The sequence below is a fragment of the Oryctolagus cuniculus genome, chromosome 11, assembly GCF_051225735.1.
Source record: "Oryctolagus cuniculus isolate XC-2025 breed Fujian yellow rabbit chromosome 11, ASM5122573v1, whole genome shotgun sequence".
NCBI lineage: Eukaryota > Metazoa > Chordata > Mammalia > Lagomorpha > Leporidae > Oryctolagus > Oryctolagus cuniculus.
The window spans coordinates 56,140,318-56,168,206 of record NC_142877.1 but is presented as its reverse complement, the minus strand read 5'-3'; the positions used below and the strand labels follow the sequence as shown (position 1 = coordinate 56,168,206).

Below are 27,889 nucleotides of genomic sequence, written 5' to 3'. Positions count from 1 at the left end.
GCCCTTCGGGGCCTTTTTGCCAAGTGGGCACGCCCGCAAACCTTGCACTCTGCAGAGGCGGCCGGACTGGGCTGGAGGAAGGCTCGGCGGGGGCCCTCGCCGGGGCGCTGGACGACGGGCGGAAACCCACGGCAGTGCCTACACGTGCGCCTTCCCCGCGTCTTGCCCTAAGGTACGGAGGGGGCCGCGGACGTGGAGGGCGGCCCGGCAGAGCCCGGCGGAGCCCGGCGCGACGCGACGCGCGCTCACCCTCCCGCCAGCCCGCCCGCCGCACACCCCGGGAGCCCAGGGCCCCGGGAGCGCCGACGGCGCGCGTGCTCGCGCCCGCGTCCCCCTCCGAGCGAGCCCCTTCTCCCGGGCCGGGCGCGCGCGCGCGAGGGCCCTTCCCTTCCCCCGGGAGCCCCCTCCCTCCGCCACGCGCCCCTCCTCCCTTCCCCTCCCCCTTCCCGCGCGGCGCCCCACGGCCTGCGAGCTGCCGAAGCGCTGCCGTCTGTCTTGGCGACGCGGCGCCCCCCGACGCGCGCTCCTACCTGCCGGGCGCGGGGCTCCCGCCGCCTCCCGTGCCTCCGCCAGGCCCCAGCACACCCTGCCAAGCCCGCGGCCGCCGCTGCCCCCGCCGGGACCGAGGCAAGTTTACAAACACCAACCCGGGGCGCGTTTCCCCGGAAGCACTTCCCCCTCCCCCTCGCCCTCGCCGCCGAGCGGCCACATCCACTTCCGGGCTCCGGAGCCCGGACAGGCGGGGTGGGGGATGGCCTCGGAGGGGGTGAGGCTGGGGACGTACGGAGGGGTGCAGCTGGCGAGGGGGCGGGGCCGGCGCGCGGGAGGATGGGAGGAGGCAGGCCCGGGCGGCGCGTGCGCCGTGGCGCGGGGGCGATGCCTCAGCCGCCATCTTGACTGAGGGCAGGGACGTTGGGAGATAAGTAGAACCCGGAATAGTTCGAACCCGATCTTTCCGTCGGGCTGGTATTGGGGTCAGCTGGGGGAGGAGCGATTTTCTTTGCTCACTTCTGCCCTGTTAGCGCCGACCGTAACCTGAAAACGGGTGTCTTCTCAGAGGCCTGCCTTGCAACACTGGCCCGAGGCGCTGCTTGCCGAAGGCACGGCCCGGTGGCCTGGATGAGGCCCTGGGACTCCCCTCAGGGAGGGAGACCTGGTCTCGCAGGCTGGCCCCGGGGCCGGGCTGCAGTAGGAGATGGAACCTTGGGCCGGTCTTTACATTCCGCCCCCAGCCTGAGCCACTGGGCAGGGCTCTGCTGTCGGTGGGAGAGGAAGCCTCGGTTCCCGTTTAGGCCGGGTTTCTGCGGTCGGTGCATCAGGGACTTAGTGGCGATGCCAAAGGGAAAACGGCGAGGATTCCTAGCCTCGTCCTGGGCACACATTTCATTTCCTTCCGCTCTTCGATTTTACTCGTGGGAAGCAAGTTCCCTGTGAGCTTAGGATCATCAAAACACCGACATAAAATGGAAACAAAGTCACCAGAAATAAGCTTTCATTTTTCTTTTTTAAGATTGATTGATTTTGAAAGTTACAGAGAGAGGAAGAGACACAGAGAGGTCTTCCATCCGCTGATTCACTCCCCAGATGGCCACAGCGCCGAGAGCTGCGCCCAACCGAAGCCAGGAGCCAGGAGCTGCTTCCGTGTCTCCCCCGCGGTTGCAGGGGCCTAATTGGGTCAACCTCTGCTGCTTTCCCAGGCCATAGCAGAGAGCTGGATGGGAAGAGGAGCAGTCAGGAGTCGAACCGGCACCCACATGGGATGCCAGCGGTGCAGGCGGAGGCCTTACCCGGCACGCCACAACGCCAGTTCCAGGTTTTTAATTCTTAAAAAAAAAAATAGTTCATACTTACTTTTACAAATCCACACAATACAAAAATACAGAAGGAAGAAAATGGTTAGTCTCCCTGTCTGCTGTCCTCTGGTACTTCTCAAAGGAAGCGTTCTTGTCAGTTTGGTGTAACAGATACCTCCAGAATTTGCCCTGTGTCCCACACAAGTGTTTCTTCCCTTTAGTATGTATTTATTGAGCTCGTACAACATGTCTCCCAGTATATGTTCGACATCTGAGACAGTTCCTGTTTTAAGAACTGCTGTGGCCGGCGCCGCGGCTCACTAGGCTAATCCTCTGCCTAGCGGCTCCGGCACACCGGGTTCTAGTCCTGGTCGGGGTGCTGGATTCTGTCCCAGTTGCCCCTCTTCCAGGCCAGCTCTCTGCTGTGGCCAGGGAGTGCAGTGGAGGATGGCCCAAGTGCTTGGGCCCTGCACCCCATGAGAGACCAGGAGAAGCACCTGGCTCCTGGCTTCGGATCAGTGCGGTGCGCCGGCCGCAGCGGCCATTGAGGGGTGAACCAACGCCAAAGGAAGACCCTTCTCTCTGTCTTTCTCTCTCACTGTCCACTCTGCCTGTCCAAAAAAAAAAAAAAAAAAAAAAAAAAAAGAACTGCTGTATAGTATTCCACCTTGGGTTTGTGCTTTGCTTTGTCCAGTTCCGTCGTGGTAAATATTTAAGTTCCAGTCTTTTTGCCTCGTGAGTGTTACCCCTTTGCACTTGTAGATAGATTTGTAGATAGGATGGGTGGCTTTAAAATTTTAATAGATTCTGTGAAATTGAGTTCCAAAGTTTGTAACAACTCAGAGGCTCATTCAAAACCACATGTGAGTCTCTCTCTTTTTTTTTTTTTTTTTTTTTTGACAGGCAGAGTGGACAGTGAGAGAGGAGAGAGACAGAGAGAAAGGTCTTCCTTTGCTGTTGGTTCACCCTCTAATGGCCGCAACGGCCTGCGCACCGCGCTGATCTGAAGCCAGGAGCCAGGTGCTTCTCCTGGTCTCCCATGGGGTGCAGGGCCCAAGCACTTGGGCCATCCTCCACTGCACTCCCTGGCCACAGCAGAGAGCTGGCCTGGAAGAGGGGCAACCGGGACAGAATCTGGCACCCCAACCGGGACTAGAACCCGGTGTGCCGGTGCCACAGGCAGAGGATTAGCCTAGTGAGCCGCAACGCTGGCCCACATGTGAGTCTTCCCATTTTTTACATCCTTGGCAATACTGGGTACCATGAATTTTCTTACATAGTTACTGGTGAAAAATAGTATTTCCTTGTTTTAACTTGCATGGTATTCATACTGAAGTTAAGCCTGTCATTGCTTTTTTTTTTTTTAATATTTTTTTATTTATTTGAAAGACAGAGTTAGAGAAAAAGAGAGAGAGAAGTCTTCCATTTGCTTGGTTCACTCCCCAAGTAGCTGCAATGGCCGGAGCTGAGCCAATCCGAAGCCAGGAGCTTCTTCTTGGTGTCCCACACAGGTGCAGGAGCCCAAGGACTTGGGCCATCTTCTACTGCTTTCCCAGGCCATAGCAGAGAGCTGGATCGGAAGTGGAGCAGCTGGAACTTGAACCAGTGCCCATACTGGATGTTGGCACTGCAGGCCAGGTCTTTAACCCACTGTGCCACAGCGCCGGCCCTCTCATTGCTTTTTAACCATTTAAGTTGCTTTTGTAAATTGTCCGCTCATAGCATTTACTCATTGAAAAAGTAGATCATTTGTCATTTTTGATTGTTAGAAATCTTCTTTATTTTTTGTCATCAGTCATTTAAGATATTTTCTCTTTGTTTACATTTGTTTTTCAACCTTTTTTGAGAGCAAAAATCATACTGTCTTGGAAAATAGTTAAAACATTCCCATCAAAGGTAGGAACAAGTCAGGAATGTTTACCATTAAAACTAATGTTCTTTTCTATGTCAGTTAAAAATAAAATAAAGCTTATAAAAATGCTAGTATCCCACTAGAGTTCTTGGCCATTCAAAACTGTCATCATTTTCATATGATTTATTCATTTACAAAGATAAATGATTACAACATATTAAAACTGGAAAGTTTGCCAACATGACCAATGTAAAATTAATGAGCGAGGGGCCGGCGCTGTGACGTAGCAGGTAAAGCCACCGCCTGCAGTGCCGACATCCCATATGGGTGCTGGTTTGAGTCCCGGCTGCTCCACTTCCAATCCAGCTCTCTGCTGTGGCCTGGGAAAGCAGTGTAAGATGGCCCAAGTCCTTGGGCCCCTGCACCCATGTGGGAGACCCAGAAGAAGCTCCTGGTTCCTGGCTTTGGATGGGCCCAGCTTTGGCTGTTGTGGCCATTTGGGTAGTGAACCAGTAATTAGAAGATCTCTCTCCCTTTCTGCCTCTGAAACTTTGCCTTTCAAATAAATAAATCTTTAAAAAGCACAAATTATATAAAGTATAAAGACGATATGAATAATACTCATTCACAATAGAAATATTACATTTCTAGATAAAAAATTAGTGGAAAACTGCTATATATTCAGAAAACCATAGTATTTTAGTGAAAGACAAAAAGGTCTTTTTTTTTTTTTTTTTTTTTGACAGGCAGAGTGGACAGTGAGAGAGAGAGACAGAGAGAAAGGTCTTCCTTTGCTGTTGGTTCACCCTCTAATGGCCGCAACAGCCTGCACACCGCGCTGATCCAAAGCCAGGAGCCAGGTGCTTCTCCTGGTCTCCCATGGGGTGCAGGGCCCAAGCACTTGGGCCATCCTCCACTGCACTCCCTGGCCACAGCAGAGAGCTGGCCTGGAAGAGGGGCAACCGGGACAGAATCCGGTGCCCCGACTGGGACTAGAACCCGGTGTGCCGGCGCCACTAGGTGGAGGATTAGCCTAGTGAGCTGCGGTGCCGGCCAAAAAGGTCTTGATTAAATAGTGAGCTCTATCATGTCCAGGCACAGGAAGACTTGATACGGTAGAGACAACCAAGTTTTCTATAGATTAAGTTAAATTCTTTTTTTAAAAAAGATTTATTTATATATATTTGAAAGTCAGAGTTACACAGAGAGGAGAGGCAGAGAGAGAGAGAGAGAGAGAGGTCTTCATCTGGTGGTACTCCCCAATTGGCCCCAAAGGCCGGGACTGCACCGATCCGAAGCCAGGAGCCAGAAGCCTCTTCCAGGTCTCCCACGCGGGTGCAGGGACCCAAGGACTTGGGCCATCTTCCACTGCTTTCCCAGGCCATAGCAGAGAGCTGGATTGAAGTGGAGCAGCTGGGACTTGAACCAGCGTCCATATGGGATGCCAGCACTGCAGGCGGCAGCTGTACCTGCTACACCACAGTGCTGGCCCCAGTTTAGTCTTTATCTTAGCTTGTTTGTGTATATGGTGGGTGGTGAGAAATGCCCAACTCAAATGGCAGTCCTGATTGTGGGGGAGGTACTACTAGCCTAGGAGTTAAAAATCAGCACACAAGCTGCTCCCAGTCACCTCGTCGTCCTGGACAGGTGAGTTCACCGGGACCAGCTGGAGCCTGTGTTGGAAGGGAGAATGCATAGGTACAGTTCAGGCTGAGAGGGGTGGAAAGGGGTGCGGGGTGGGCAAGCTTGGGGAACAGCAGGTTCTCGGTGCCTAGACATGCAGTGAGTGGAATGCGTGTCATTTTTCAGTACTGCAAACGCTTGATGGAATCGGCACTTTTTTTTTAAATGCCTTTGTGCAGGGTGGTGAAGTAGAGTGCGAAAGTGAGAAACTAATGATTTTTCGGGTGGGCAGGGGTGCCTGTTTGGTGTGTGGCACTTCACTCACTCAGTGGGGGTGAGCTTTGGGTCTCTGCACGGCGTGGAAGCCCAGAGAACCCTGCGTGTGCATAAGGAGGGGGTGAAGTCCCTGGGGGTTGTAGGCAGGTGGATAACAGGCCAGTGTCCGTGTCCCCCCAGGCCCCCCACCCTAACTGCCTCTTGCGTCGGGCCCACCCCAGCACCTGGTAAAATAGTAAAGTCGCAGTGTTCCGCCCTTGCTGGCCGCCCTGGGCCTGCTGAGCGGGGGTTACACCGTCTGGCCATCCTGCCTCTGCCTTTCCCCGCTCCAGGTGGCTGTCGTGGGGCTGGTCAGCATGCCAGGCTCCCCTGTAGGCCGCAGCCTGCAGAGCAGCTGCCGCAGCTGGGGCCGTGCCAGCCCGGCTACAAGGAGAAGCCGCTCAGGCAACGTTTTGCTGAACAAGCTGAACTCGTTCCCCTCTCGGGGAACCGGTGGGGGTTGCGTAATGGAGGCGAGCAGCGCGGGGGCCGGCTCCCTTGTCTGCTGGCCGCCTGGTTAGACCTTTGATGAGAGCGGACAGAGGAGTTGGGAAATTGCACAATGTGTGAGGGACATTCCTGGAGCCCAGTGATTTCTGGATTTTGGAATCCTTGTGGTCCCTTAATTCCTCTTCTGTCATTTTTTTGGGGAGGGTTGTTATTTAAAAATAACTTTTATTTTATTTTAAAGATTTATTTATCTATTTAAGAGTTATACAGAGAGAGGAGAGACAGAGGGAAGGAGGGAGAGAGAGAGAGAGAGAGAGAGAGAGAGGTCTTCTGGGTCTCCCACATGGGTGCAGGAGCCCAAGGACTTGGGCCATCTTCCACTGCTTTCCCAGGCCATAGCAGAGAACTGGATCGGAAGTGGAGCAGCCGGGACTTGAACTGGTGCCCATATGGGATGGCGGCACTGCAGGTGGTGTTTTCAACCACTATGTCACAGCAGCAACCCCAGCAGGCTAATTTTTAGGTTGGTCATTTTGTATGGTCCATGAATGATGTTATAAGTGCCCAGATGGCCCTTGACAGAAAAAAAGATTCCCCATCCCTGCTTTAAAGTATGAACTTTATAGTATGCAAGTGTTCTCTCCAAAAACTGTCAGTTTTAAACAATGCCTATAGATACACACACATGGTGTCATCTTTCTGAACTGTCTCAAAAGTTATAGACACCTTGTTGCTTTACATTCAGCATTTTCCCCTCAAAATTAGAACAATTATCAAATTTAACACTGAAAAAATACTAACATTTATGATACCATTTGTAGTCAGGTAATATAGTATTTCTTTCCTTCTTTCTTGATATTTATTTATTTGAAAGGCAGAGTTTCAGACAGAGAGAGGAAAAGAAAGAGAAAGAGAGCGCGTATTTGGCGGTTCACTACCCAAGTGGCTGCAACTGCTGGGGCTGGGCAAGCCAGAAGCCAGGAGCCTGCAACTCCATCCAGGTCTCCCACATGGATGGTAGGGGTCCAAGCACTTGGGCCATCCTCTGCTGCTTCCCCAGACCATATTATTGGCAGGGAGCTGGATCAGAAGTGGAACAGCTGGGACTCGAACTGGTGTCCGGATGGGATGCTGGCGCTGCAGGTGCTGGCTTTCCCCTCTGCACCACAGCGCCGGCCCCAGATGACGTTCTCCATAGCTGGTTTTTCCTTCCCTGTCCAAGAGCCCATCTCAGACCACATGGTCCTTCTGCTTCCTTCAGTCTGCAGCAGACCGCCGGCCTTTCTCTGATTTCCCACAAACAGAAATGGCCGAGTACAGGCTCGGCATTCCGTGCAGCGACCTCAGTTCACGTGTGCGGCTCGCCTCACGGTTAGATTTGGGTTATGCGCGCTTTTGGCAGACATCACCTACGTGACGCTGTTTCTCAGGACCTGGCATCAGGAGGCTCCTGATTTCATTCTGCCCCCTGCTTCCCTGTGACGCTACCTTTGCTCACCTGGATCAGGTGGTATCTCACAGGTCCCTCCACTGGAAACTTATCATTTGCCTTTTAAAGTATCTTTTTTTTTTTTTTTTTTTTTTTTTTTTATTTGACAGGCAGAGTTAGACAGAGAAAGAGAGACAGAGAGAAAGGTCTTCCTTCCATTGGTTCACCCCCCAAATGGCCGCCACGGCCGGCGCGCTGCGCAGATCTGAAGCCAGGAGCCAGGTGTTTCTTCCTGTTCTCCCATGCGGGTGCAGGGCCCAAGCACTTGGGCCATCCTCTACTGCCTTCCTGGACCACAGCAGAGAGCTGGACTGCAAGAGGAACAAATGGGACAGAATCCGGCACCCCAACCGGGACTAGAGCCGGGGTGCCGGTGCCACAGGTGGAGGATTAGCCAAGTGAGCCATGGCACCGGCCCTTAAGTATCTTTTTTTTTTTGAAAAAAAAATTTATTTATTTATTTGAAAGAGTTATACACATAGAGAAGGAGAGGCAGAGAGAGAGAGAGAGAGAGAGAGAGAGAGAGAAAGAGAGGTCTTCCATTCACTGGTTCACTCCCCAATTGGCCACAATGACTGGAACTGTGCTGATCTGAAGCCAGGAGCCAGGAGCTTCTTCCGGGTCTCCCATGTGGGTGTAGGGACCAAGGACTTGGGCCATCTTCCACTGCTTTCCCAGGCCACAGCAGACAGCTGGATTGGAAGAGGAGCAGCTGGGACTCGAACAGGTGTCCATATGGGATGCTGGCACTGCAGGCAGCGGCTTTACCCATTGTGCCACAGCGCCGGCCCCTTAAAGTATCTTAACAGTTATTTATTTATTTATTTATTGGCAAGGGAGATACAGAGAGAGACACACAGAGAGAAAGAGCTCCCATTCGCTGGTTCACCACCCAGATGCCCACAACAGCTGGGGCTGGGCTGGGCTGAAACTGGGAGGTGGGAGTTCAGTGTAGGTCTCCCCAAGTGGGTGGCAGGGACCCAACTACTTGAGCCACCACCTGCTGCTCCCCAGGGTGCACATGAGCAGGAAGCTGGAATGGAACTGGGAGCAGAGCTGGGACTCAGACCCAGGCTCTCCAGGTTGGAATGTGGGAGTCCAGAGTGGCAGCTTAACCCACTGTGCCGTAGGCCCACCCCCTTAAAGTGTGTATTCATCTAATTTAAACATCTGTTTATTTACTTGAGAGTCAGAGTGACAGAGGGTGAGAAAGGGTGAGAGACAGAGACGGAGACATAGATTTTCTGTCCACTGGTTCATTCCCCCGGTGCTGCAGCTGCTGGGGCTGGTGCAGGCAGAAGCCAGGAGACAGGAACTCCATCGGGGTCTCCTGTGGGGAGCAAACCGGACTAGACTGAGTTGCTGGAATTAGGACTTATTCTATGCATCTGCTCTCCCACAATATGGCGCTGGGAGAGAAGTAAACAGCTTCCGCACAGCTGCCTCCAGTTCAACCAATTAACTGTAGGACTTGCTCCTGATTGGAGAGCAGCGTACTCGGCGTGTGGGCAGCCGAGTTGGGATTGGCGGAGGAGGACTATAAAGGAGGAGAGAGACGGCATGCACCGGGAACATCTATGGGGAACATCTAAGGGAACCCGTGCAGCCCCCGAGAGAACCGGCCGGCGGTGTGCCGCTCCCCTGCGGAAGTGGGGAATGCGGCCAGGGGGAACTGCCCTTCCACGGAGGTGGAAGGGATAGTAGCCAACCCGGGAAGAACCAGCAGCAAACCCGGGGAGGGCCGAGCAGACGAAAGAACAGCGCAGGGTCCTGTGTTGCTCCTCCACGAAGAGGGGGAGCGACAGTCTCCCATGTGGGTGCAGGGACCCAAGTCCTTGGGCCATCACCTTCTGCTTCCCAGGTACATTGACAGGAAGCTGGACCAGAGTGGAGTAGCCGGACTCAAATCGGCAGTCTGATACGGATGCTGGCATTGCAAGGGGCGGCCTGACCCACTGCACCACAATGCCAGTCCCTTAAAGCATTTTTTAGGAATAGATTTATTTTTATTTATTTATTTGAAAGGCAGAGTGACAGAGAGAGAAGGAGACAGACAGATAGCAGACAACGACACACCCCTATCTTCCTTTCTCTGGTTCACTCCTCAAATGTCCGCACAGCCAGGAAGCGGGAACGCCATCTGGGGAGCAGGGACTTGGGCCTTGATTTGCTACTTTCCCAGGTGCGGTAGCAGGAAGTGGGATGGGATGTGGGGGAGCTGGACATGAGCCAGCGTTTTGATGGGGTGGCTTAACCCACGGAGTCACAGCACATTCATCCCAGTAGTTTTATAAAGAAAAGCATTACATCATAGTCCAGGCCAAAAAAAAAAAAAAAAGTTTTATCCAGGTTTTAGTGTTGTGTTGAAGGAGAGAGAAATAGGTAACAGCCTTTGCAAGTTAAATTAAAAGTTAAAAATACCGGGCCAGCGCTGTGGCTCACTTGGCTAATCCTCTGCCTGCGGTGCTGGCACCCTGGGTTCTAGTCCCGATTGGGGTGCTGGATTCTGTCCCCATTGCTCCTCTTCCAGGCCAGCTCTCTGCTGTGGCCCAGGAGGGCAGTGGAGGATGGCCCAAGTGCTTGGGCCCTGCAACCGCATGGGAGACCAGGAGAAGCACCTGGCTCCTGGCTTCAGATCGGCGTGGTGCGCTGGCCGTAGCGGCCATTTGGGGGATGAACCAACGGAAGGAAGACCTTTCTCTCTGTCTCTGAAAAAGAAAAAAGAAAGTTAAAAAATTGAATCAAAGGCAAAAAGGGGCAGGCCTTGCGCACAGTGGGTTAAGTGCCTCTTAGGGACATCTGCGTGGCATAGGACAGGGCCTGGCCTGGAGTCCTGGTACGGTACCAGCTTCCTGGTACGGAGCACCCCGGGAGGCAGTAGGTGATGCCCGTCCACGTGGGAGACCTGGAGCGGGCTTGTGGCTCTTGGCTTCAACCTGGCCCAGCACTGGCTATTGCAGGCATCTGGGGGAGTGAACTAGCAGACTTCTCTTTCTCTCCATCACTTTGCCTTTTGAATAAATAAATTGAAAAAAAAATTAAAAATGAAAAGGCCCTGGAACGCTGAAGAATTGTAGCTCTTCAAGGAGGGTGAGGGAGGAGGGGGTTGGGCATAGCAGGTGCACACGTGTCCCTCATAGGAGTCCCTGGTGCCAATACCCACCTCCAGATTCCAGCTTGCTGCTAATGCACACCCTGGGAGGCTGTGGGGATGGTTCAAGTCTTTGGGTTCCCACCACCCACGTGGGAGGCTTGGATTGAGTCCCAAGCTCCTGGCTCCAGCCTGGCCCAGCGCTGGCAGTTTTGGGCATTTGTAGAGTAAACCAGTAGATAGGAGATCTGTGTCTGTTTCTGTCTCTCTGCCTCATATTCAAAGTAAATAAATAAGAAGGTGCAAGGAGGAGAGAGGGAACCTTTAGACCCGTGGTTCAGAGTGGGGGCGAGGCTGGTACTGTAAGTGAGTGGGGTGGGCCAGTGCAGAACGAGGGGCAACCGAAGCCACCCGGCTTCGGGAGCCTGCACCTAGTGTCTATTAAGGGGTGTTCAGGCGCTCACCTGTTGCTCTGCGCCCCGCAGTGCCCTCTAGTGGGAGGAGTGCGCAGCGTCCCTCGCCGCCGCCCCAGGGCTTGGCTGTGCCACTTGCCAGGGCGGAGCAGCTGTTTGAAGAGTCCCTGTGTGGTTTTTTCTGCTTTTTTGTTCTTTTTGCTACGTGATGAGAACATCGTGTCCCAGATAGGGACTGTGCTTTCGGCCTGGGACTCGGAGTAAGAGCGCACAAATCAGAGCTGCAGCCACGCTGCCACTGTAAATCCTGGAGAGTTAAAGCTCTGGTGGTGGTGTAAGCCAGTACGGCTTTCATTTGAAAGGCAGAGAGACAGAGACAGGCAGAGGTCTCCCACCTGCTGGTTTACTCTGCAAATGCCTGCAACAGCTGGGGCCAGGCCAGGCTGAAGCCAGGAGCCTGGAGCTCCATCTGAGTCTCCCATGTGGGTGGCAGGGACCCAGGTGCTTGGGCCATTGTTGCTGCCTCCCACGGTGCACATGGGCAGGGATCTGGAGCCAGAAGCGGAGCCAGAACTCTAACCCACACAGTCTGATATGATAATCACAGGCATCCCAGCTGGTGCTTTAACCACCATGCCAAATCTCTGCCAGCCCCCGTGGGATTTTGAAGCTGTTTATCACCACAAATACCTAACTACTACAGGTGTCCAACTAAATTAAGAGGAGAGTGAGATACTTTTTCTAAAAATTAATTAATTAATTTGAAAGGCAGAGTTATAGAGGGGATGGGGGAGAGAGAGAGAGGTCTTCCATCCACTGGTTCACTCCCCAAATGGCTACCATGGCTGGAGCTGCACCGATCCAAAACCAGGAGCCAGGAGCTTCTTCTGGGTCTCCCACGCAAGTGCGGAGGCCCAAGGGCTTGGGCCATCTTCTGCTGCTTTCCCAGGCCACAGCAGAGAGCTGGATTGAAAGTGGAGCAGCCGGGACTTGAACTGGTGCCCATATGGGATGCTGGCACTGCAGGCGGCAGCTTTACCCGCTGTGCCACAGTGCCGGCCCCTCCTCTTGTTTTTTTGAGGCTTGTTTCTGGCTCCCTGCTTTTCTGTGCTGCCACCAAATGTCTGTTTCAGGTTGTCTGTTCTTACCTCTCTGGTTCATATCAGGGGCTCTCATCAAGTTTCTGGTCATTTTTGGCCATCTGCTCACATTTACGAGAGAGGCACTAAGGTGTGTTGCAGGGTCCATGCTCCTGGACCAGCGGGCATCCCCGACGGGTGTTGGGCAAGGAATGGCCCCAGAGCGTCAGAGCCTCGCTCAGGACTCCACAGTTCAGATTCTGCAGCGAGGAATCCCAGGCTCCCGGCCATGGCCAGCCTACCCCAGTCACTAACTGTGAGTGCCGACTGGGGAAAGGGGCTGCTTGGAGCCAGGGACTTCTTCTAATTCACCCCAAGGGTGGCAGGGCCCAAGTACTGGTCCATCTTCTGCTTTTCCAGGTGCATCAGCAGGGAGCCGGGTTGGACGCGGTGCAGCCGGGATTCGAGCTGGCCCTCAGCTGGGATGCCAGCGTTGCAGGGGGTGGCTTAACCTACTGCACTGCAACACTGACCCCGACGGATGTAATTTTCGTGGGGGTTTCAGGAAAGATGGGTGGTAAGCGTCGGTGTTGAATCTGCTGTGTGAGACTGACATGTGTGTGAAGATCACGGAGTTGGAAGGTTTTACCGTTTGCACTGGCAGAATCCAGTGGGTCTGGTGGCTTTGATGGAGCGACAGAGGGCAGGGGCGCAGACATGCTGGCAGGAGAGTGGTTAAAACACGGGACCATGCAGCCTGGGTCGGATAACTGAAGGCAGTGTAGGTCCGAGGGAGTTGATGGCTAGAGGGGTTTAGGGACTAGACGTCAAAAAAAAAAAAAAATATATATATATATATATATATACACACTACGGAGCGCAAACCACCGCATGTGCAGTGTGTCACTGGGGGAGGGGGCCGTATCTACCCAGAGGATGGCGGTGAAGCCACGCGCGGTCGGGGCGGGGGCGGCGGTCAGCTCTCGGTCTCCTCGTCGCTCAGCAGCATGTTGGGGATCCCGCGGCTGATGGGGAACAGCCGTCCGGATTCCGGGCACTGCAGCGTGCCCTCCAACACCTCCACCTCCAGCAGCACATGGTGCATCTTGTGCAGAAATGCCTCGTCGCACTCGTAGCCCTCAACCTGCTCCTTGGGCACCTCCGCCTGGTGCAGGGTGTTGGCCGCCTCCAGGAGCGCCGCCCACTCCACTTTGGGGATCATCCACGCCACGAAGGGGGGTTTAACTCCACAGGGTTGATGTGCACCTCGGTGGCCTGCGGGGCAGAGAGCATCAGTCGGGCAGGGGCGGGAGCCGCGCACAGGGGCCGGAGGCCGCCCCTGCCCATACCTGCAGGCGCAGGGGGAAGCCGTGGGGACCCCAAGTTGTGCCATTTTTAAACAAGCCCTACGTGGTCATACCGGCATCTTCTCAGCCAGGGGCTAGTGACTGGCTATGCACGTTTCTTTGCTTATCGTTCTAAAGATTTATTTATTTAATAGGCAGAGAGATGGACAGAGCTCCTATGCACTGGTTCACTCCCCAGATGCCTACAACAGCCAGGGCTGGGCCAGGGTTTAAACCAGCACCTGGAAAGTCAATCCAGGTCCCCCAGGACTCAGTCACTTGAGCTGCCTCCCAGGGTCTGCAGGAAGCTGGAGGCAGGAGCTAGAGCCCGGTAGAGAAACCGGACACTCTTATGTAGGACGTAGGCTTTTTTTTTTTTTTTTTTTTTGACAGGCAGAGTGGACAGTGAGAGAGAGAGACAGAGAGAAAGGTCTTCCTTTTCCATTGGTTCACCCTCCAATGGCCGCTGCGGCCTGCGCACTGCGCTGATCTGAAGCCAGGAGCCAGGTGTTTCTCCTGGTCTTCAGGTGCAGGGCCCAAGCACTTGGGCCATCCTCCACTGCACTCCCTGGCCACAGCAGAGAGCTGGCCTGGAAGAGGGGCAACCGGGAGAGAATCCGGTGCCCTGACCGGGACTAGAACCCTGGGGTGCCAGTGCCGCAGGCAGAGGATTAGCCTATTGAGCCTTAGCGCAGGCCAGGATGTGGGCATTTTAACCACCCGGCTAAACACTCACTCCCTGCTGGCAGCTTTTTTTTTTTTTTAATTTATTTATCTATTTATTTGAAAGTCAGTTACACTTGGAGAGGCAGAGAGAAAGGGGGGGGGTCTTCCATCCTCTGGTTTGCTCCCCAGTTGGCAGCAACAGGTGGAGCTGCGCCGATCTGAAGCCAGGAGACAGGAGCTTCTTCCGGGTCTCTCACATGGGTGCAGGGTCCCAAGGACTTGGGCCATCTTCTACTGCTTTCCCAGGCCACAGCAGAGAGCTGGATCGGAAGTGGAGCATCCAGGACTTGAACCAACACCCACATGGATGCTGGCACTGCAGGCGGCAGCCTCACCTACTATGCTACAGTGCTGGCCCCACTGCTTGCTTTATAAAGAGAAGAAGTGCAGTGAGGGCTCCTCCCAAGAGACTCCTGTGTGGGGAGCAGGGCAGAGAGCCTCCCCCAGAGTGCTCACCTCCAGAGACCCCAGGGAGTCAGGCGTACTGAGCAAGGGCTTCTCCCAGGGGGCTCTGGGGAGTGCGTCTCTAGCCGGAGTCTCCCCCTTTCATCCCTTGTCCCTCCCCTACCCCCAGGAGAAGGTCCCCAGGCTTCCTTGCTCAGGTCTTCTCCGGGAAGACCTCTCTCTGTCCCAGTGTGGGCCTCACCCTTCTCTCTTGAATTCTGAGGACACTCAGAGTCAGACCCACGTGGGTCTATGTCCTCCCCGTCGGGTCCCAGGCTCCTCCATCCCCGGCACCAGGTGGCCCACAGATGTCTCTGGCCGGGGAGGCGCAGGGCGACACCCGCCTCACCAGGTGCCTTGCTGATTCCGCCTCCTCCCTGCAGCTCTCACAGGGGCCTTGGGACATCAGGCCTGTTCTGGAAGGACTCTGGGGGTCGGACCTGGCCTCCCAGGTGCACATAAGCCACTTGGTCTCCGCAGGTCTCTGGACATCTCCAGGGTCATCTGCATCCGTTCCCTGAGTCTCCCCTCCGGACATCCCTGCACCCCACTCTGGGCCCCGGTGTGTTCAGGGGGAGTCCCCACCTCCGTGCTGGCTGTGTGCCCCCTTCAGACCCCGAGGTTCAAGTGCTGCGGGCTTTTGCCTCTCTTCCTATTCCCCCCTTCTTCCGTCAGCTAACGATTGTTTGGGGAATGGAACCCGCTATCCCTCTCCTAGACCTGTGCCGGGTCTCTTTAGGGCAAGGGTCAGGGGAGTCATGTCACGGCCACGTGACTGCTGCTGGCACCTCACTCCCCCTGCCCCCCTGCTGTTCTGGAAACTCGTTGCGGACCTTGCCTCCCACTCACTTGAACAGAGAGACCTAGGCAGCAAGGTACCAGGCTCATCTCTGCCGTGGTGGACAGCGGCCACTGATGGCGGCATTCACCACTTTGTTCTCACCCGCCTGTTCCCACCAGCTTCCTCCCTGGATGCATTTCTTTGCCTTTATTAACAAAATATTAATTTTGTTTATTTGAAAGGTAGAATTAGAGAGAAAGGAAGGGAAGGAGTGAGAGAGAGAGAGGGAGGGAATTTTCCATCTGCTGGTTTACTCCCCGGGTGGCTGCAGAAGCCAGGAGCCAGGAGCTTCCCCTGGGTCTCCCACATGGGTGCAGGGACCCAAGGACTTGGGCCATCTTCCACTCTTTCCCATGCACATTGGCAGGGAGCTGGATCGGAATCGGAGCACCCGGGATTTGAACCTGTGCCTACTTCCTCCTCCTTACCTGTGCCCTGGAAGCTGGGACTGAGCTGGGGTGGAGCCTCCAGCTGGTCCGGACCAGGTTGAGTGCGCTGGCCAAGCAGAGAATGACCGCCGCTCTGCTCACAGATTTTATCCTGATGGCTGACTCGAAGCCGCTGCCCTGCGCGGATGGGGACCCCGTGGCCATGGAGGCCCTGCTCCGGGAGGTGTTCTCGATTGTGGTGGATGAGGCCGTCCTGAAAGGGACCAGCGCCTCTGAGAAGGTGGGTGCTTCTGTCTCCCTTCCCAAACCTGGCTCAGCACTTCCCTTTTTAAATGAGGCTCCTCCTCAAAGTTCTCACGGTCTCCTGTGCGCCCCCGGGGGGTCTCCATCCTGGGCTGTGTCTGCCTGGCATGAGGTGGGTGTCAGTGTACTTGTGTCCGGGGCTTCCGTCGTCCCTGGCTTCTCCTCCCAGGTCTGCGAGTGGAAGGAGCCTGAGGAGCTGAAGCAGCTGCTGGATTTGGAGCTCCGGGGCCAGGGGGAGCGGCGGGAGCAGCTGCTGGAGCGCTGCCGCGCGGTGATCCGCTACAGCGTGAAGACCGGTGGGCCCTGGCTCCCGGCGGGAGGGCACGTGGGGAAGGGATCGGCACCCATGCCGCAGCCACGCTGAGCTGCTGCTTCCCGCTCCCCCAGGTCACCCTCGGTTCTTCAACCAGCTCTTCTCAGGCTTGGATCCGCACGCTCTGGCCGGGCGTATCATCACCGAGAGCCTCAATACCAGCCAGTGAGCCACCCCTCCCACCTGGCGAGGACTTGGGCTTGCTGGAGAGGTGCCCGGCTTTTGCCTCCCCCTCCCACCCCTCCCCAGCCCGGGCCCCTGTTCTGCAGGCTTTCACCTGCTTCCTTGCTGTGCGGCATCCACTCGTTCCTCTCTTTGGAGCCCACCACCTGCTTTCCTGACTCCCCGGTGGCTTGACTCAGCGTTTGCTCTGCTGCCAGGTACACGTATGAAATCGCCCCCGTGTTTGTGCTGATGGAAGAGGAGGTGCTGAGCAAGCTGCGGGCCCTGGTGGGCTGGACCTCCGGGGACGGGGTCTTCTGCCCCGGTATGTGAGAGGGGGGCAGGGCTCCTTAAGCGCACCCCCCCCCCCCCGCCTTCTCCTGTAGGAAGTAGCTGGTGGAGAGGGTGGGGGTGGTCCCTCTGTGTTTTCTCTCCAGCTGGGCGCTGGCCAGGCGGGGGAGGAGGCCATCCAGTGCCCCTGTTTGCCCACAGGGGTCACTGCGAGGTTGCTTGATGGGGGGTGGGGGTGGCCCAGGGTGTGTATGTGCTGGGGGAGAGTTGGGGGGAGCTGTTGATCCTGGGGCTGGAGTCTTGTGCCGCTCGTGGAACCCTGGGCCCACTTCTTTGACAAGTTCCTCTAGGGGCAAAAGGTCAGGGGAGGCGGGCACCTTTCTTGACCCACTCCCTCCGCCCCCGCGGCAGGTGGCTCCATCTCCAACATGTACGCCCTGAACCTGGCCCGCTATCACCGCTACCCGGAGTGCAAACAGAGGGGCCTCCGGGCGCTGCCGCCCCTGGCCCTCTTCGCGTCGGAGGAGGTGGGGAAGAGGCGCGCCCAACGCTGGGCTCTGGGTCCAGGGCCCCTCCTGCCCCACCTCATCCCCAGGCCCCTGTTTTCTTCTAATCAAGGGCCTCGGGCCTTCTGCGTGTGGGTGGGGAGCGCGTGGGTGGGGCGCACACCTATGCTGCCTAGCAGCCTGGGCAGCACCCGGGAGCTTGGCCCCGCCGCGCCAGACCCAGCGCCCAGCCAACAGCTGTGGGCGCAGACATTGGAGAGGCCCCAGGCTTTCCCACACCGGAGACTCTCGCCCACTGGCCGCCCGCCCACGCCGTGCTAACCTGCCCTCTGCCGCTCTCTGCAGTGCCACTACTCCATCAAGAAAGGAGCCGCTTTCCTGGGACTTGGCACCGACAGCGTCCGAGTGGTCAAGGCTGATGAGAGGTGAAGGTCCCTCTGCCCACAGGACTGCCGGGCCGCGCCGCCCCCGCAGAACCATTGCCGCCGCCGGCCCGCCCAGGGCCCCCTGTCCGGGGAAGACCTGCCTGAGCCCCTCACCCTGCTCTCTGCCCGCTGCCTTTTCTTTTTCAGAGGGAAGATGGTCCCCGAGGATCTGGAGAGGCAGATCCGCCTGGCCGAGGCCGAGGTGAGCCGAGAGGGGCGCGGGGTCCGCAGGACGGCCCCTCTGCCCCTGCCACGGGCACCTTCACCCTCCTTTTATGTCCCCACGCCCGTCAGCCACGGGGCAACGCTAGGCTGCTCTCAAGGACCCTGCCGAGGCGGGTGGGGTTCTGGGAGGCAGGACTCCGGGGAGGGTGCAGGGGGGACCCCCAAGGGCAGTGTGGACGCGCCTTGTGTGGGTGGGGTGGAGGATGTGGGCTGGGAGTAGGGAAGAGGGTGGCTACCTTCCTCCACTTGGGGGGGGGGTGTGCAAGCTGCTGCCGCTGCCGTGGAGCTCCAGCCTTGCATAGCCGTACAGTTTCAGTTTTTAAAAAGATGTGTTTATTTATTTGAAAGCGTTACACAGAGAGAGGAAGAGAGAGAGAGATAGAGAGAGAGAGAGAGAGAGAGAGAGAGAGGTCTTCCATCTGCTGGTGCAGTCCCCAAGTGGCTGCAGGTGCAGGGGCTGGGCTAGGCAGGAGCCAGGAGCTTCTCCCACATGAGTGCAGGGGCCCAAGCACTTGGGCCAGCCTCAGCTGCTTTCCCAGGTGCATCGGCAGGGAGCTGGATTGGAAGTGGAGCGGTGGGACTTAAACTGGTGCTCCGATCAGGATGTGGGCGTTGCAAGCAGAGGCTTAATCGCTGCACTGCAGCACCCATTCCCCAACTCCAGTGCAGTTTTTAATGTATCTAGTCACGGATTCAGCCTTCCAGTGCTCAGAGTTTATGCTATAAATCAGCACCACCAGTGTGTAAAATTCTGTGCCAGAGAATTCTGTTTCCTGGAGCCAAGTGTAACTTTTTTTCCCCCCAATGTTCTTAAGTAGACAAAAGAAATTATCATCTGTGTGTCTCAGTTTCTTCCTCTGCAAAACGGGCATGCTATAGAACCAACCACAGGGCTGTTTGAAAGATTACGCGAATTAGTTTATGTAAAGCACTTCACAGCGCCAGGCTGGTGGATGCACCGTGTAAATATTAGCTGCCCTTGTTATTTACTATAACTGAGTACCCTGTAGCCACTTGAAACAAGGTAGGAATACACACACACACACACACACACACAAGCCATTGTGAAAATACTTACGGGGGCGGGGCAAAAAATAAGCTACTTGTGTATTAAAGGTGTATTGCAGCCGGCGCTGCGGCTCACTAGGCTAATCCTCCGCCTAGTGGCGCCGGCACACCGGGTTCTAGTCCCGGTCGGGGCGCCGGATTCTGTCCCAGTTGCCCCTCTTCCAGGCCAGCTCTCTGCTGTGGCCCGGGAGTGCAGTGGAGGATGGCCCAAGTCCTTGGGCCCTGTACCCCATGGGAGACCAGGATAGGTACCTGGCTCCTGCCATCGTATCAGCGCGGTGCACCGGCTGCGGCGGCCATTGGAGGGTGAACCAACGGCAAAGGAAGACCTTTCTCTCTCTCTCTCTCTCACTGTCCACTCTGCCTGTAAAAAAAAAAAAAAAAAAAAAAAAAAAAAAAAAAAAAAAGGTGTATTGCAAGTTGTAGTATAGACTGGGCACTGTGATGCATTTTTATTATGTAGCACACTGATTACTTTTATATATTTATATATACATATGTAAATGTATAAATCTGGGTAGCAGTATGGACTGCGATTAGAACAGCAGGGTTTCACTCTCTAATTTTTTTTTTTATTTTTTTTATTTTTTTTTTTTTGACAGGCAGAGTGGACAGTGAGAGAGAGAGAGACAGAGAGAAAGGTCTTCCTTTGCCATTGGTTCACCCTCCAATGGCCGCCGAGGCCGGCGCGCTGCGGCCGGCGCACCGCGCTGATCCGATGGCAGGAGCCAGGAGCCAGGTGCTTTTCCTGGTCTCCCATGGGGTGCAGGGCCCAAGCACCTGGGCCATCCTCCACTGCACTCCCTGGCCACAGCAGAGGGCTGGCCTGGAAGAGGGGCAACCGGGACAGAATCCGGCGCCCCAACCGGGACTAGAACCCGGTGTGCCGGCGCCGCAAGGCGGAGGATTAGCCTAGTGAGCCGCGGCGCCGGCCTCACTCTCTAATTTTGTAAACTTTGTGTTTTGGTAATAGCTTTATTGAGGTATAACTCACATGACACGTGGCCCACCCACGTAGAGCATACGGTTTTTAGCATCTTCATGGAGTCGGGCAGCTGTGTGTGCAGTCAGTGTTGGAATATCGTCATCAGCCCCAAAGCGACCTCATCCTCTTGAGCCCCCACTCTCCAGTTCTCCCAGAAGCGCCCCGTTCCAGGCAGCCCGCCTTCTGCTCTGGGCCCCATGGGTTGGCCCGTCCTGCACTCTGGAATCACGCTGTAGGTGACGAGCTGCCCTTGTGTCTCGTTGTGGCTTCAAGGCTCAGCTGTGCAGCAAGGGCCAGTGCTTTGTTCCTTGATGTGCAACATGCAGGCTTGTGTTCCATGGAACGGGTGCACTGCATTTGACGCCTCCATTCATCATGTTGATGGACATCTGGGTGGTTTGCGTCTTTCGGCTGTTAGGAGTAACGCTGCTTAAGCACGCTTGCTGTTGTGCGGGCTGTGTTGTTCATTCCTCTGTGTTGTTACGTGTGAGTAAGATTGCTGGCTCAAATGATAACTCCTGTTTATTTGAAAGTCAGAGTTACAGAGAGGTCTTCCATCCACTGGTTCACTCCCCAGGTAACCCCAGCGGCCAGGGCTGGGCCAGGCCAAAGCTGGAGCTGGGAACTCCATCTGGGTCTTGCATGTGGGTGGCAGGGGCCCAAGCACTTGAGGCATCTTTCCGCTGCTTTCCCAGGCACATCAGCAGGGAGCTGGATCGGAAGTGGAGCAGCCAGGACTAGAACCGGCACCCATATGGGATGCCGGCGTCCCAGGCAGTGGCGTAACCCGCTGCACCCCAGTGTCAGACAACTCTAATCTTTGGGAGAACTGCTGCCTGGCTGTTTCCTAAAGGGGCTGCACCTGTTTAATCCCACCAACAGCTTCGGAGGGCTCCAGCTGCTGCACACTTGCTTTGGTCTCCCTTTGATTGCAGCCACTTAATGGGCGCCCGCTGTAGCTGTGGCTGTGGCTGTGGCTGTGGCTGACGGCCTTGAGGATCTGATCACGTGTTTCCCGGGCCTCTGTGTGTCTTCCTTGAAGGCAGATCCGTTCAGATCCTTCGCCCAGTGCGGGGAGACACATTCATTAGTGTGGCAGCTGCAGCGGGGCCTGAGGATGGGGTACTGGTGCTCTCTGGGGGCACAGCACGGGAGAACTGACCTAGCTGGGAGGTGCAGCAGTCGGGGATGGCTTCCCTCAGGAGTGACAGTTGTGACAGTTGAGCTGGGACTGAAAGGGAAAATGGATTTAGCCAGGTGGCGGGTGGGTGGGGGGAGAAGGACTTGCTAAGCCTGCCGAGCGGCCCTGGGATTGAGGCCTGGTAGCCTTTGCCTGGAGTGGGCCCACTCCCCACCTGCTCCTCCCGGGGTCCTTGCTTCCGAGGCTACTGCTGCCTCCCCCCTTTGACTCCCCGTCACCCAGGGCTGGGTGCAGGGATGTGGAGCTGTTCTGCAGCACTTTGCTTTGTGACAATGACCAGAGGGCATTACTGCAGCTATCGAGAGGGGACCAAGGATTCTAAACGTTCTGCAGTGGGCAGGCGTAGCTGCACACTGTCCCGCCCAGAGTGCTGTTAGGGTCCCTGTTGAGAGGCTCCTGCCCATTCTTCTTCTTTGTGTGTGTGTGCGTGTGTGTGTGTAACATGACATTTTACCATCTTAGCCGCGTTTACACATACGGGTCAGCAGTGCCAAGTTTTTTCATAGTGTTTGTGCCGCTGGTCCCAGAACTCTTTTCATGTTGCAAAACTGAAACTCTGCACCCACTGAACCAAGCTGTCCGCTATCCCAGCCCCAGCCCCTGGCCACTGCCATTCTCCTTGGTGTCTATGAATTTGACTCCCCTACATATCCCGAGTAACTGGAATCCTGCAGTGTCTGTCCGTCTGTGACTGGCTTATTTCACGTTTCCGCTGTATGCATAGACTGCATTTTGCTTATACATCCACCCATCAGGAGATACTGTGAATGGAGCTGTTGGGAGCAGGTGTGTATCAGTGTCTCTTTGAGACCCTGTATTGATCCATTCTTCATCACTCTAACCAAATACCTGAATCTGTGTAACCTTATGAAGAAAAGAGGTTTATTCTGGTTCACCGTTCTGAGGGACAGGGAGTGCATGTGCGTCTCTTCCTGCCTCTCCCACTTCAGTCACGGTGGTTCTGTTCCAGGCCCTTACCTGAATCACCTCACAAAGACCCCGCCTCCAAACACCCAAGTGGGGTGAAGCTTCTGCCCTCCTATTACCTGGCAGTGGGATGAACTTTGAACCCCTGAGCCCTGGGGTGGGGTGGGGGACTCACTCAAATGATATGCAAAGATATGCAAGCCATAGCACCTTCCCTGCTTTCAGATTCTGGGGAGAGTTTATAAGCAGAGGTGGAATCGCTGGAGCAGGGATAACTCTGCTTTTGACTGTGTGGGCACTGTCGCTTCCTTTCTCCGGCAGTGCGGGACGATTCTAACTTCCCTCCATCCTCACCCAGATCCTCTGCATCTCCACCTCCTCCATCGTTTGAGTGTTTGAGAGTCACCACAGCTTTTATTTCCTTTTCCCTGCATCCGGTCAGGTACTCATCAGCCACTTGTGTGTGGTCTTTGGAGAAATGTCTACTCAGATCCTCGGCTCATGTCTTTTTTTTTTTTTTTTTTAATTGGGTTGTCTTTTCGGTGAGTTCTTCATATATTCTAGATCCAAGTCCCTTATCGGATATATGATTTGTAAATATCTTCTTCCATTTTGTAGACTGTCTTTCCATTTTATTGGCGGTGCCCTTGGAAGAGCAAATGTTTTAGATTTTGATGAAATCCAATTTATATATTTGTCTCGGGTTGCTTGTATGTTTGGTGTCTCCTCTAATGTAACGCAAGCTCACAGAGGCCCTCCTCCATTTTCTTCCAGGAGTTTTACAGGTTTGTGGTTCGTTGAGTTCACTCTGGGGTATGGTGTTGCGTCATTCTTTTGCGTGTGCATATCCAGTTGGCCCAGGACCGTTTGTTGAAAATGCTGTTCTTCCTCCGATGAGCTGACTTGGTGTCCTTGTTGAGAGTCAGCTGAGTGTGAGGATTTATTTCTGCATCCTGAGTTGTGTCCTGTTCACCTACACGTCTGTCCTAGAACATTGTCTTCACGGCTGTAGCCTTGTAGCAAGTTTTGGGCTTGGCATGTGTAAGACCTCCGTTGCTATTATTTATTTTAAGGATTTATTTGAAAGGCAGAGTGACGGGGTGGGGGGGGGGAGGGAGAGAGAGAGAGAATCTTCTATCTACTGGTTCACCCCCCAAGTGGCTACAACAGCTGAGGCTGGCCCAGGTCAAAGTCAGGAACCAGGACCCCCACCCGGGTTCCCTGCGAGGGTTGCAGGTGCCCATCCTCCGCCGCCTTCCCACGCACATCAGCAGGGAGCTGGGCTGGAAGTAAAGCAGCGGGGACTGGCGCTTTTATGGGATGCTGGCATATCAGGGGCAGCTTAGCCCACTGTACCACAACACTAGCCCCAAACCTCCATTAAAAAAAAAATCTGTATTTAGTTTTAAAGGCAGAATGACAGCGAGTAGGAGACACGGAAGCCAAGGACTCCATCCAGGTCTCTCATGTGGGTGGCGGAATCCAAGATTCTCTGACCTCCCAGGCATGTAAGCAGGAAGCTGAGTCAGAGCCAGGACCCAGCTGGCTCCTGACATGGGGTGCAGGCGTCCCAAGTGGCAGCTCACCCTGTTGTGCTCCAGGCCTTGCTCAAGGCCTCCAGGGTTGCCCTTTCCAGGATGGTTTTGCCTCAGCTGGGTCTCAGGAATTTCCATGTGGATTCAGGATCAGCTGGTCAGTTTCTCCCAGGATGGTGGCTGGGATTTTGCTAGGGACTGAGTTCCACCCCAGGCAGTGTCTCTCCCTTCATTTAGGGCTTCTTGAATTCCTTTCCAGTGTTTTTGTAGTTTTCAGAGTATATGTTGCACTTCTTTTGTTAAACTCATTCCTGAGTGGGTTTTTTTTTTTATGTTCTCAAAAGTGAAACTATTTTCTTCATTTCAGTTTGATTGTTCATTGCTCATATACAGAAATATAGTTGTTTTGTTGTATATTCTGGTTTTTGGAAGTCAGTGAACTAGTTTCAGGTTTTTTTTTTTTAATTTATGTATTTATTTGAAAGACAGAGGGAGAGAGAGAGAGAAAGGTTTTCCATCTGCTGGTTCACTCCCCAAATGGCTGCAATGGCTGGAGTGGTGCCAATCCAAAGCCAGGAGCCAGGCGCTTCCTCTAGATCTCCCATGCAAGCCAACTTGGGCCAACCTCTACTGCTTTCCCAGGCCATAGCAGAGAGCTGGATTGGAAGTGGAACAGCTGGGACTCAAACCAGCGCCCATATGGGATGTTGGCATTGCAGGCGGCGGCTTTGCCTGCTGCGCCAAAACACTTGCCCCTTAAAAGCGTTTTTATTCATTTAGTTCATTTATTTGAGAGACAGAGAGGAGCCGATAGAGCTCTCATCTGCTGGTTCACTTTCTGAGTGCTGCAACAGCTTGGGCTGGGCCAGGCTGAAATGAGTTGGGAACTCAGTACTGGTGTCCCATGTGGGTGGCAGGGACCCAGACACTGAGGCCATCACCTGCTGCCCCCCGCCCCCGCATTAGCAGGAGTCTGGGACTGGCACCCAGGCACTCCCGTCTGGGAGGCTGGCATCCCAAGGGCAACTTGACCACTCGGGCAAACGCCTGCCCCTCCAGGTAGGGTTTTTTTTTTTTCTTTTAAAGAGATTTATCTATTTTGAAAGAGAAAGAACTTCCATCCACTGGTTCACTCCCCAAAATGGCCACAACAGCCAGAGCTGGACCAGGCCAAAGCAGGAGCTTCATACACATGGATTCAGGGGCCCATAGGCTTGGGCCGTCTTCCACTGCTTTCCCAGGTCATCAGCAGGGAGCTGGACCGGAAATGGAGCAGCCGGGACAGGAAACAGCATTGTCACGGGTGGCGGGAGTTTCTGGAATGACTCTGTGGCCTTTTCTCCCTCTACATTCTCACAACAGGGAGCGGTGCCATTCCTGGTCAGCGCCACGTCTGGCACGACCGTGCTGGGGGCCTTCGACCCGCTGGAGGCCATCGCTGACGTGTGCCAGCATCACGGGCTGTGGCTGCACGTGGATGTGAGCGGGACACGGGCCTGGGGCTGGGGCTGGGGCTGGGGCTGGGGCTGGGCCGAATCCAGGCCGAGGCCCATGTTGTACCTCCTGCTGCACAGGCCGCCTGGGGCGGGAGCATGCTGCTGTCACAGACACACAAGCATCTCCTGGATGGGATCAGCAGGTGCGCGGGGGGGCCCCCTCTCCCCGGACCCCACCCTTCAGAGAACAGGATGAGGCTGGGGGGCAGGGGGAAGAGGGCTGGGGGGAGGGGTCTAGAGCCATGGCGCCTTAGAGCTGGGAGGTCAGACATGGAATTCTGGGGCTGGGAGCCTGGCAAGAGAGGAGAGGCTCCGACCGCACCTCAAGGGGGCGCCACTGACCCAGATTTGCTCTGCATCGCCCAGGGCTGACTCCGTGACCTGGAACCCCCACAAGCTCCTGGGAGCCGGCCTGCAGTGCAGTGCCCTCCTGCTCCGGGACACCTCGGTGGGTGGGCCCCAGCCCCCAGCCCCCAGCCCCCAGCCCTGGCCCACCTCTCTCTGCAGCTGCCTTCCTCCCTGTCCCACCATAGAGGGCTCCAGGTCTTACTTCTTATTACCCTCTGCCTCGCAATCTGTGCAGCCACCCCAGCCCCCTCTGCTGGGCCCCTAGCTACCCCCCCAACCCTTCCTGTCTTCCCATCTTCATGCAAAGGGCAAGACTTCTGGCTTGAAGCTGCAGACAGATCTCGGGCAGAGTTTGACCAGCAGTCTAGGTGCTGGGGGGTGGGGTGGGGGTGGGATGGGTGGGGAGCCAGAGAAGGGCTGGGGCAGCAGGCAGCTGTGGCCGCGGTGCTGCCTGGTCCCAGGGCCCAGTGGCCGGGGCGGGCTCTAACCAGGTACCTGACCGCCCCCACACAGAACCTGCTCAAGCGCTGCCACAGCTCCCAGGCCAGCTACCTTTTCCAGCAGGACAAGTTCTACGACGTGGCCCTGGACACGGGGGACAAAGTGGTGCAGTGCGGCCGCCACGTGGACTGCCTGAAGCTGTGGCTCATGTGGAAAGCACAGGGTGGGCAGGGCCTGGAGCTGCGAGTGGACCGTGCCTTCGCCCTGGCCCGGTAGGTGGGGGTGGTCCCTGGCTCCCCTCTGCCCGCCCCATCTGCGGCTCTCGGGTTGGCTACCTGTGTCTCTGCCTTTCCCCCTCCCTGGCCAGTGGGTCATTCTCGCCCTCTGTCCGCAGGTACCTGTTGGAGGAGGTGAAGAAGCGGGAAGGGTTTGAGCTGGTCATGGAGGTACGAGCTGGGTGCAGGGGCCTCTGCGCACCCCAAACCCCGCTGGGGAAGCCGGGCAGCGAAAGGAAAGACGTCCCCATGCCCTCCTCGCCCACACCTTCCCCTTCCTTGTTCCCGCAGCCTGAGTTCCTCAACGTCTGTTTCTGGTTCGTGCCGCCCAGCCTGCGGGGCCAGCAGAGGAGCCCAGATTACAGCCAGAGGCTGGCCCAGGTGCGTGCTCACCTGCCGGCCGCGCCCTGCGCCGGTGCCCGCTCACGCTGCTGCGCCCAGGGGAGCAGTGCGACCCCTGGGCTGGGCGCGCAAGCCCGGGACGGGGCAGGGAGGCAGAGAGATCACGCCAAAGCTTTGTCACGGGCGCTGGGGACAAGACAACCAGGGGAGGCCCCCGATGCAGGGATCTCCGGGTAGATGGGTGCGCGCTGCCGCAGGCGGTGTGGAAGGATGAGGAGTGGGTTCTCATCCTCACAGAGTTGCAGCGACCAACTGTTCAAAACCAGCACCGCCCGGGGTGGGGGTGGGGGTGGGGGTGGGGGTGGGAGAGGTGAGGGAGTCTGGCCCCGAGTGCCGCCCAGGGTGGGGTTGGGGGGTTGGGAAGAGGCGAGGGGGGGAGTTGGGGTGGGGAAGGTGTGGGGTCCGGCCCCAAGCGCTTCCCCGGGGTTGGGGGTGCGCCCCTCACCTGGCCCGCGCCGCCCCTGCAGGTGGCGCCCGCACTCAAGGAGCGCATGGTGAAAGAGGGCTCCATGATGATCGGCTACCAGCCGCACGGGGCCCGGGTCAACTTCTTCCGCGTGGTGGTAGCCAACCCCGCGCTCACCCGCGCCGACGTGGACTTCCTGCTGGACGAGCTGGAGCGGCTGGGCCGGGACCTGTGAGCCTCCAGGATGCCCCTGGGATGCAGTGCCACTCTTTCATTAAGATTACGTTTATAGAGAGATTTTTATTAATATGAAAAAGTAACTTTAACATAATATGTCAGGAAAGCTGGTTGTAAGACTTTCTAGTAAATTCTGAGCTCTATTGAAGAATGCATAGGAAAAGAAAAGATGATGAGTGAGATGTGCCAAAATGATAGCGGTTTTCCATAGGAAGTACAAATAGGAAATTTAAAAATCTATTCCTTTGTTGTCTCCCCTTTTATTATGTAGCTAATATAAATCGCCTTGGTAGTAGGAAAATAATAAAGTTAAAATTACAATTACATTTTGGTATGTTTTGAAGTTTGTTACTTTTAGACCAGTGATGCAGGATTTTTTTCTTTCTTTCTTTCTAAAAGGCTGTGGTGCAGCGGGTTGAGCTGGCACGGGGCACGCATCCCTTGCTGGAGGGCCGGTTCAAATCCCGGCTCCTCCGCTTCTGATCCAACTCT

At 55.7% G+C, this 27,889-nt stretch overlaps 2 protein-coding genes across 6 annotated transcripts; one reads left to right on the top strand and one right to left on the bottom strand.

The window, feature by feature from the left end:
• Nucleotides 1–7: 7 nt before the first annotated feature.
• CSAD (cysteine sulfinic acid decarboxylase) lies at nucleotides 8–27,721 on the top strand. Of its 5 annotated transcripts, none has more exons than XM_051845545.3 (15): nucleotides 8–172; nucleotides 15,995–16,131; nucleotides 16,324–16,450; nucleotides 16,542–16,632; nucleotides 16,848–16,954; nucleotides 17,332–17,447; nucleotides 17,772–17,851; nucleotides 17,999–18,053; nucleotides 25,155–25,271; nucleotides 25,367–25,431; nucleotides 25,655–25,736; nucleotides 26,150–26,349; nucleotides 26,472–26,523; nucleotides 26,644–26,733; nucleotides 27,222–27,721. In XM_051845545.3, the coding sequence occupies exons 2-15, from the start codon at nucleotides 16,006–16,008 to the stop codon at nucleotides 27,393–27,395; spliced, it is 1,482 nt and encodes a 493-aa protein (XP_051701505.3). In that variant the 5' UTR covers nucleotides 8–172; nucleotides 15,995–16,005; the 3' UTR covers nucleotides 27,396–27,721. The 5 variants fall into 5 exon arrangements, 3 of the variants coding, with proteins under 3 accessions (XP_051701505.3, XP_017197373.4, XP_089164537.1); XM_017341884.4 differs by lacking the exon at nucleotides 8–172 and adding an exon at nucleotides 495–627; XR_016216763.1 differs by lacking the exon at nucleotides 25,655–25,736 and having other exon boundaries at nucleotides 35–172.
• Nucleotides 12,972–22,641, bottom strand: LOC100349653 (multifunctional methyltransferase subunit TRM112-like protein). The gene is made up of 3 exons (XM_051845549.3): nucleotides 22,612–22,641; nucleotides 15,891–16,104; nucleotides 12,972–13,380 (listed from the first exon to the last, which is right to left on the bottom strand). Exons 1-3 carry the CDS (start codon nucleotides 22,639–22,641, stop codon nucleotides 13,082–13,084), a joined length of 543 nt encoding a protein of 180 aa, XP_051701509.2. The 3' UTR covers nucleotides 12,972–13,081.
• Nucleotides 27,722–27,889: the final 168 nt, after the last annotated feature.

Coding starts and splice junctions, on each gene's coding strand:
- LOC100349653 (XM_051845549.3), bottom strand. CDS start 22,641: ATGGAGGAGGTGGAGATGCAGAGGATCTGG. Junction 16,105..22,611: donor TGGAGATGCAGAGGATCTGG/GTGAGGATGGAG, acceptor GGTCCCTTTCAG/GACGGCCTCATCCACCACAA. Junction 13,381..15,890: donor TCCCAGCTTCCAGGGCACAG/GTAAGGAGGAGG, acceptor TCTGCCCCGCAG/GCCACCGAGGTGCACATCAA.
- CSAD (XM_089308411.1), top strand. CDS start 15,973: ATGACCGCCGCTCTGCTCACAGATTTTATCCTGATGGCTGACTCGAAG. Junction 17,852..17,998: donor GTGGTCAAGGCTGATGAGAG/GTGAAGGTCCCT, acceptor TTTCTTTTTCAG/AGGGAAGATGGTCCCCGAGG. Junction 25,432..25,654: donor CTCCTGGATGGGATCAGCAG/GTGCGCGGGGGG, acceptor TGCATCGCCCAG/GGCTGACTCCGTGACCTGGA.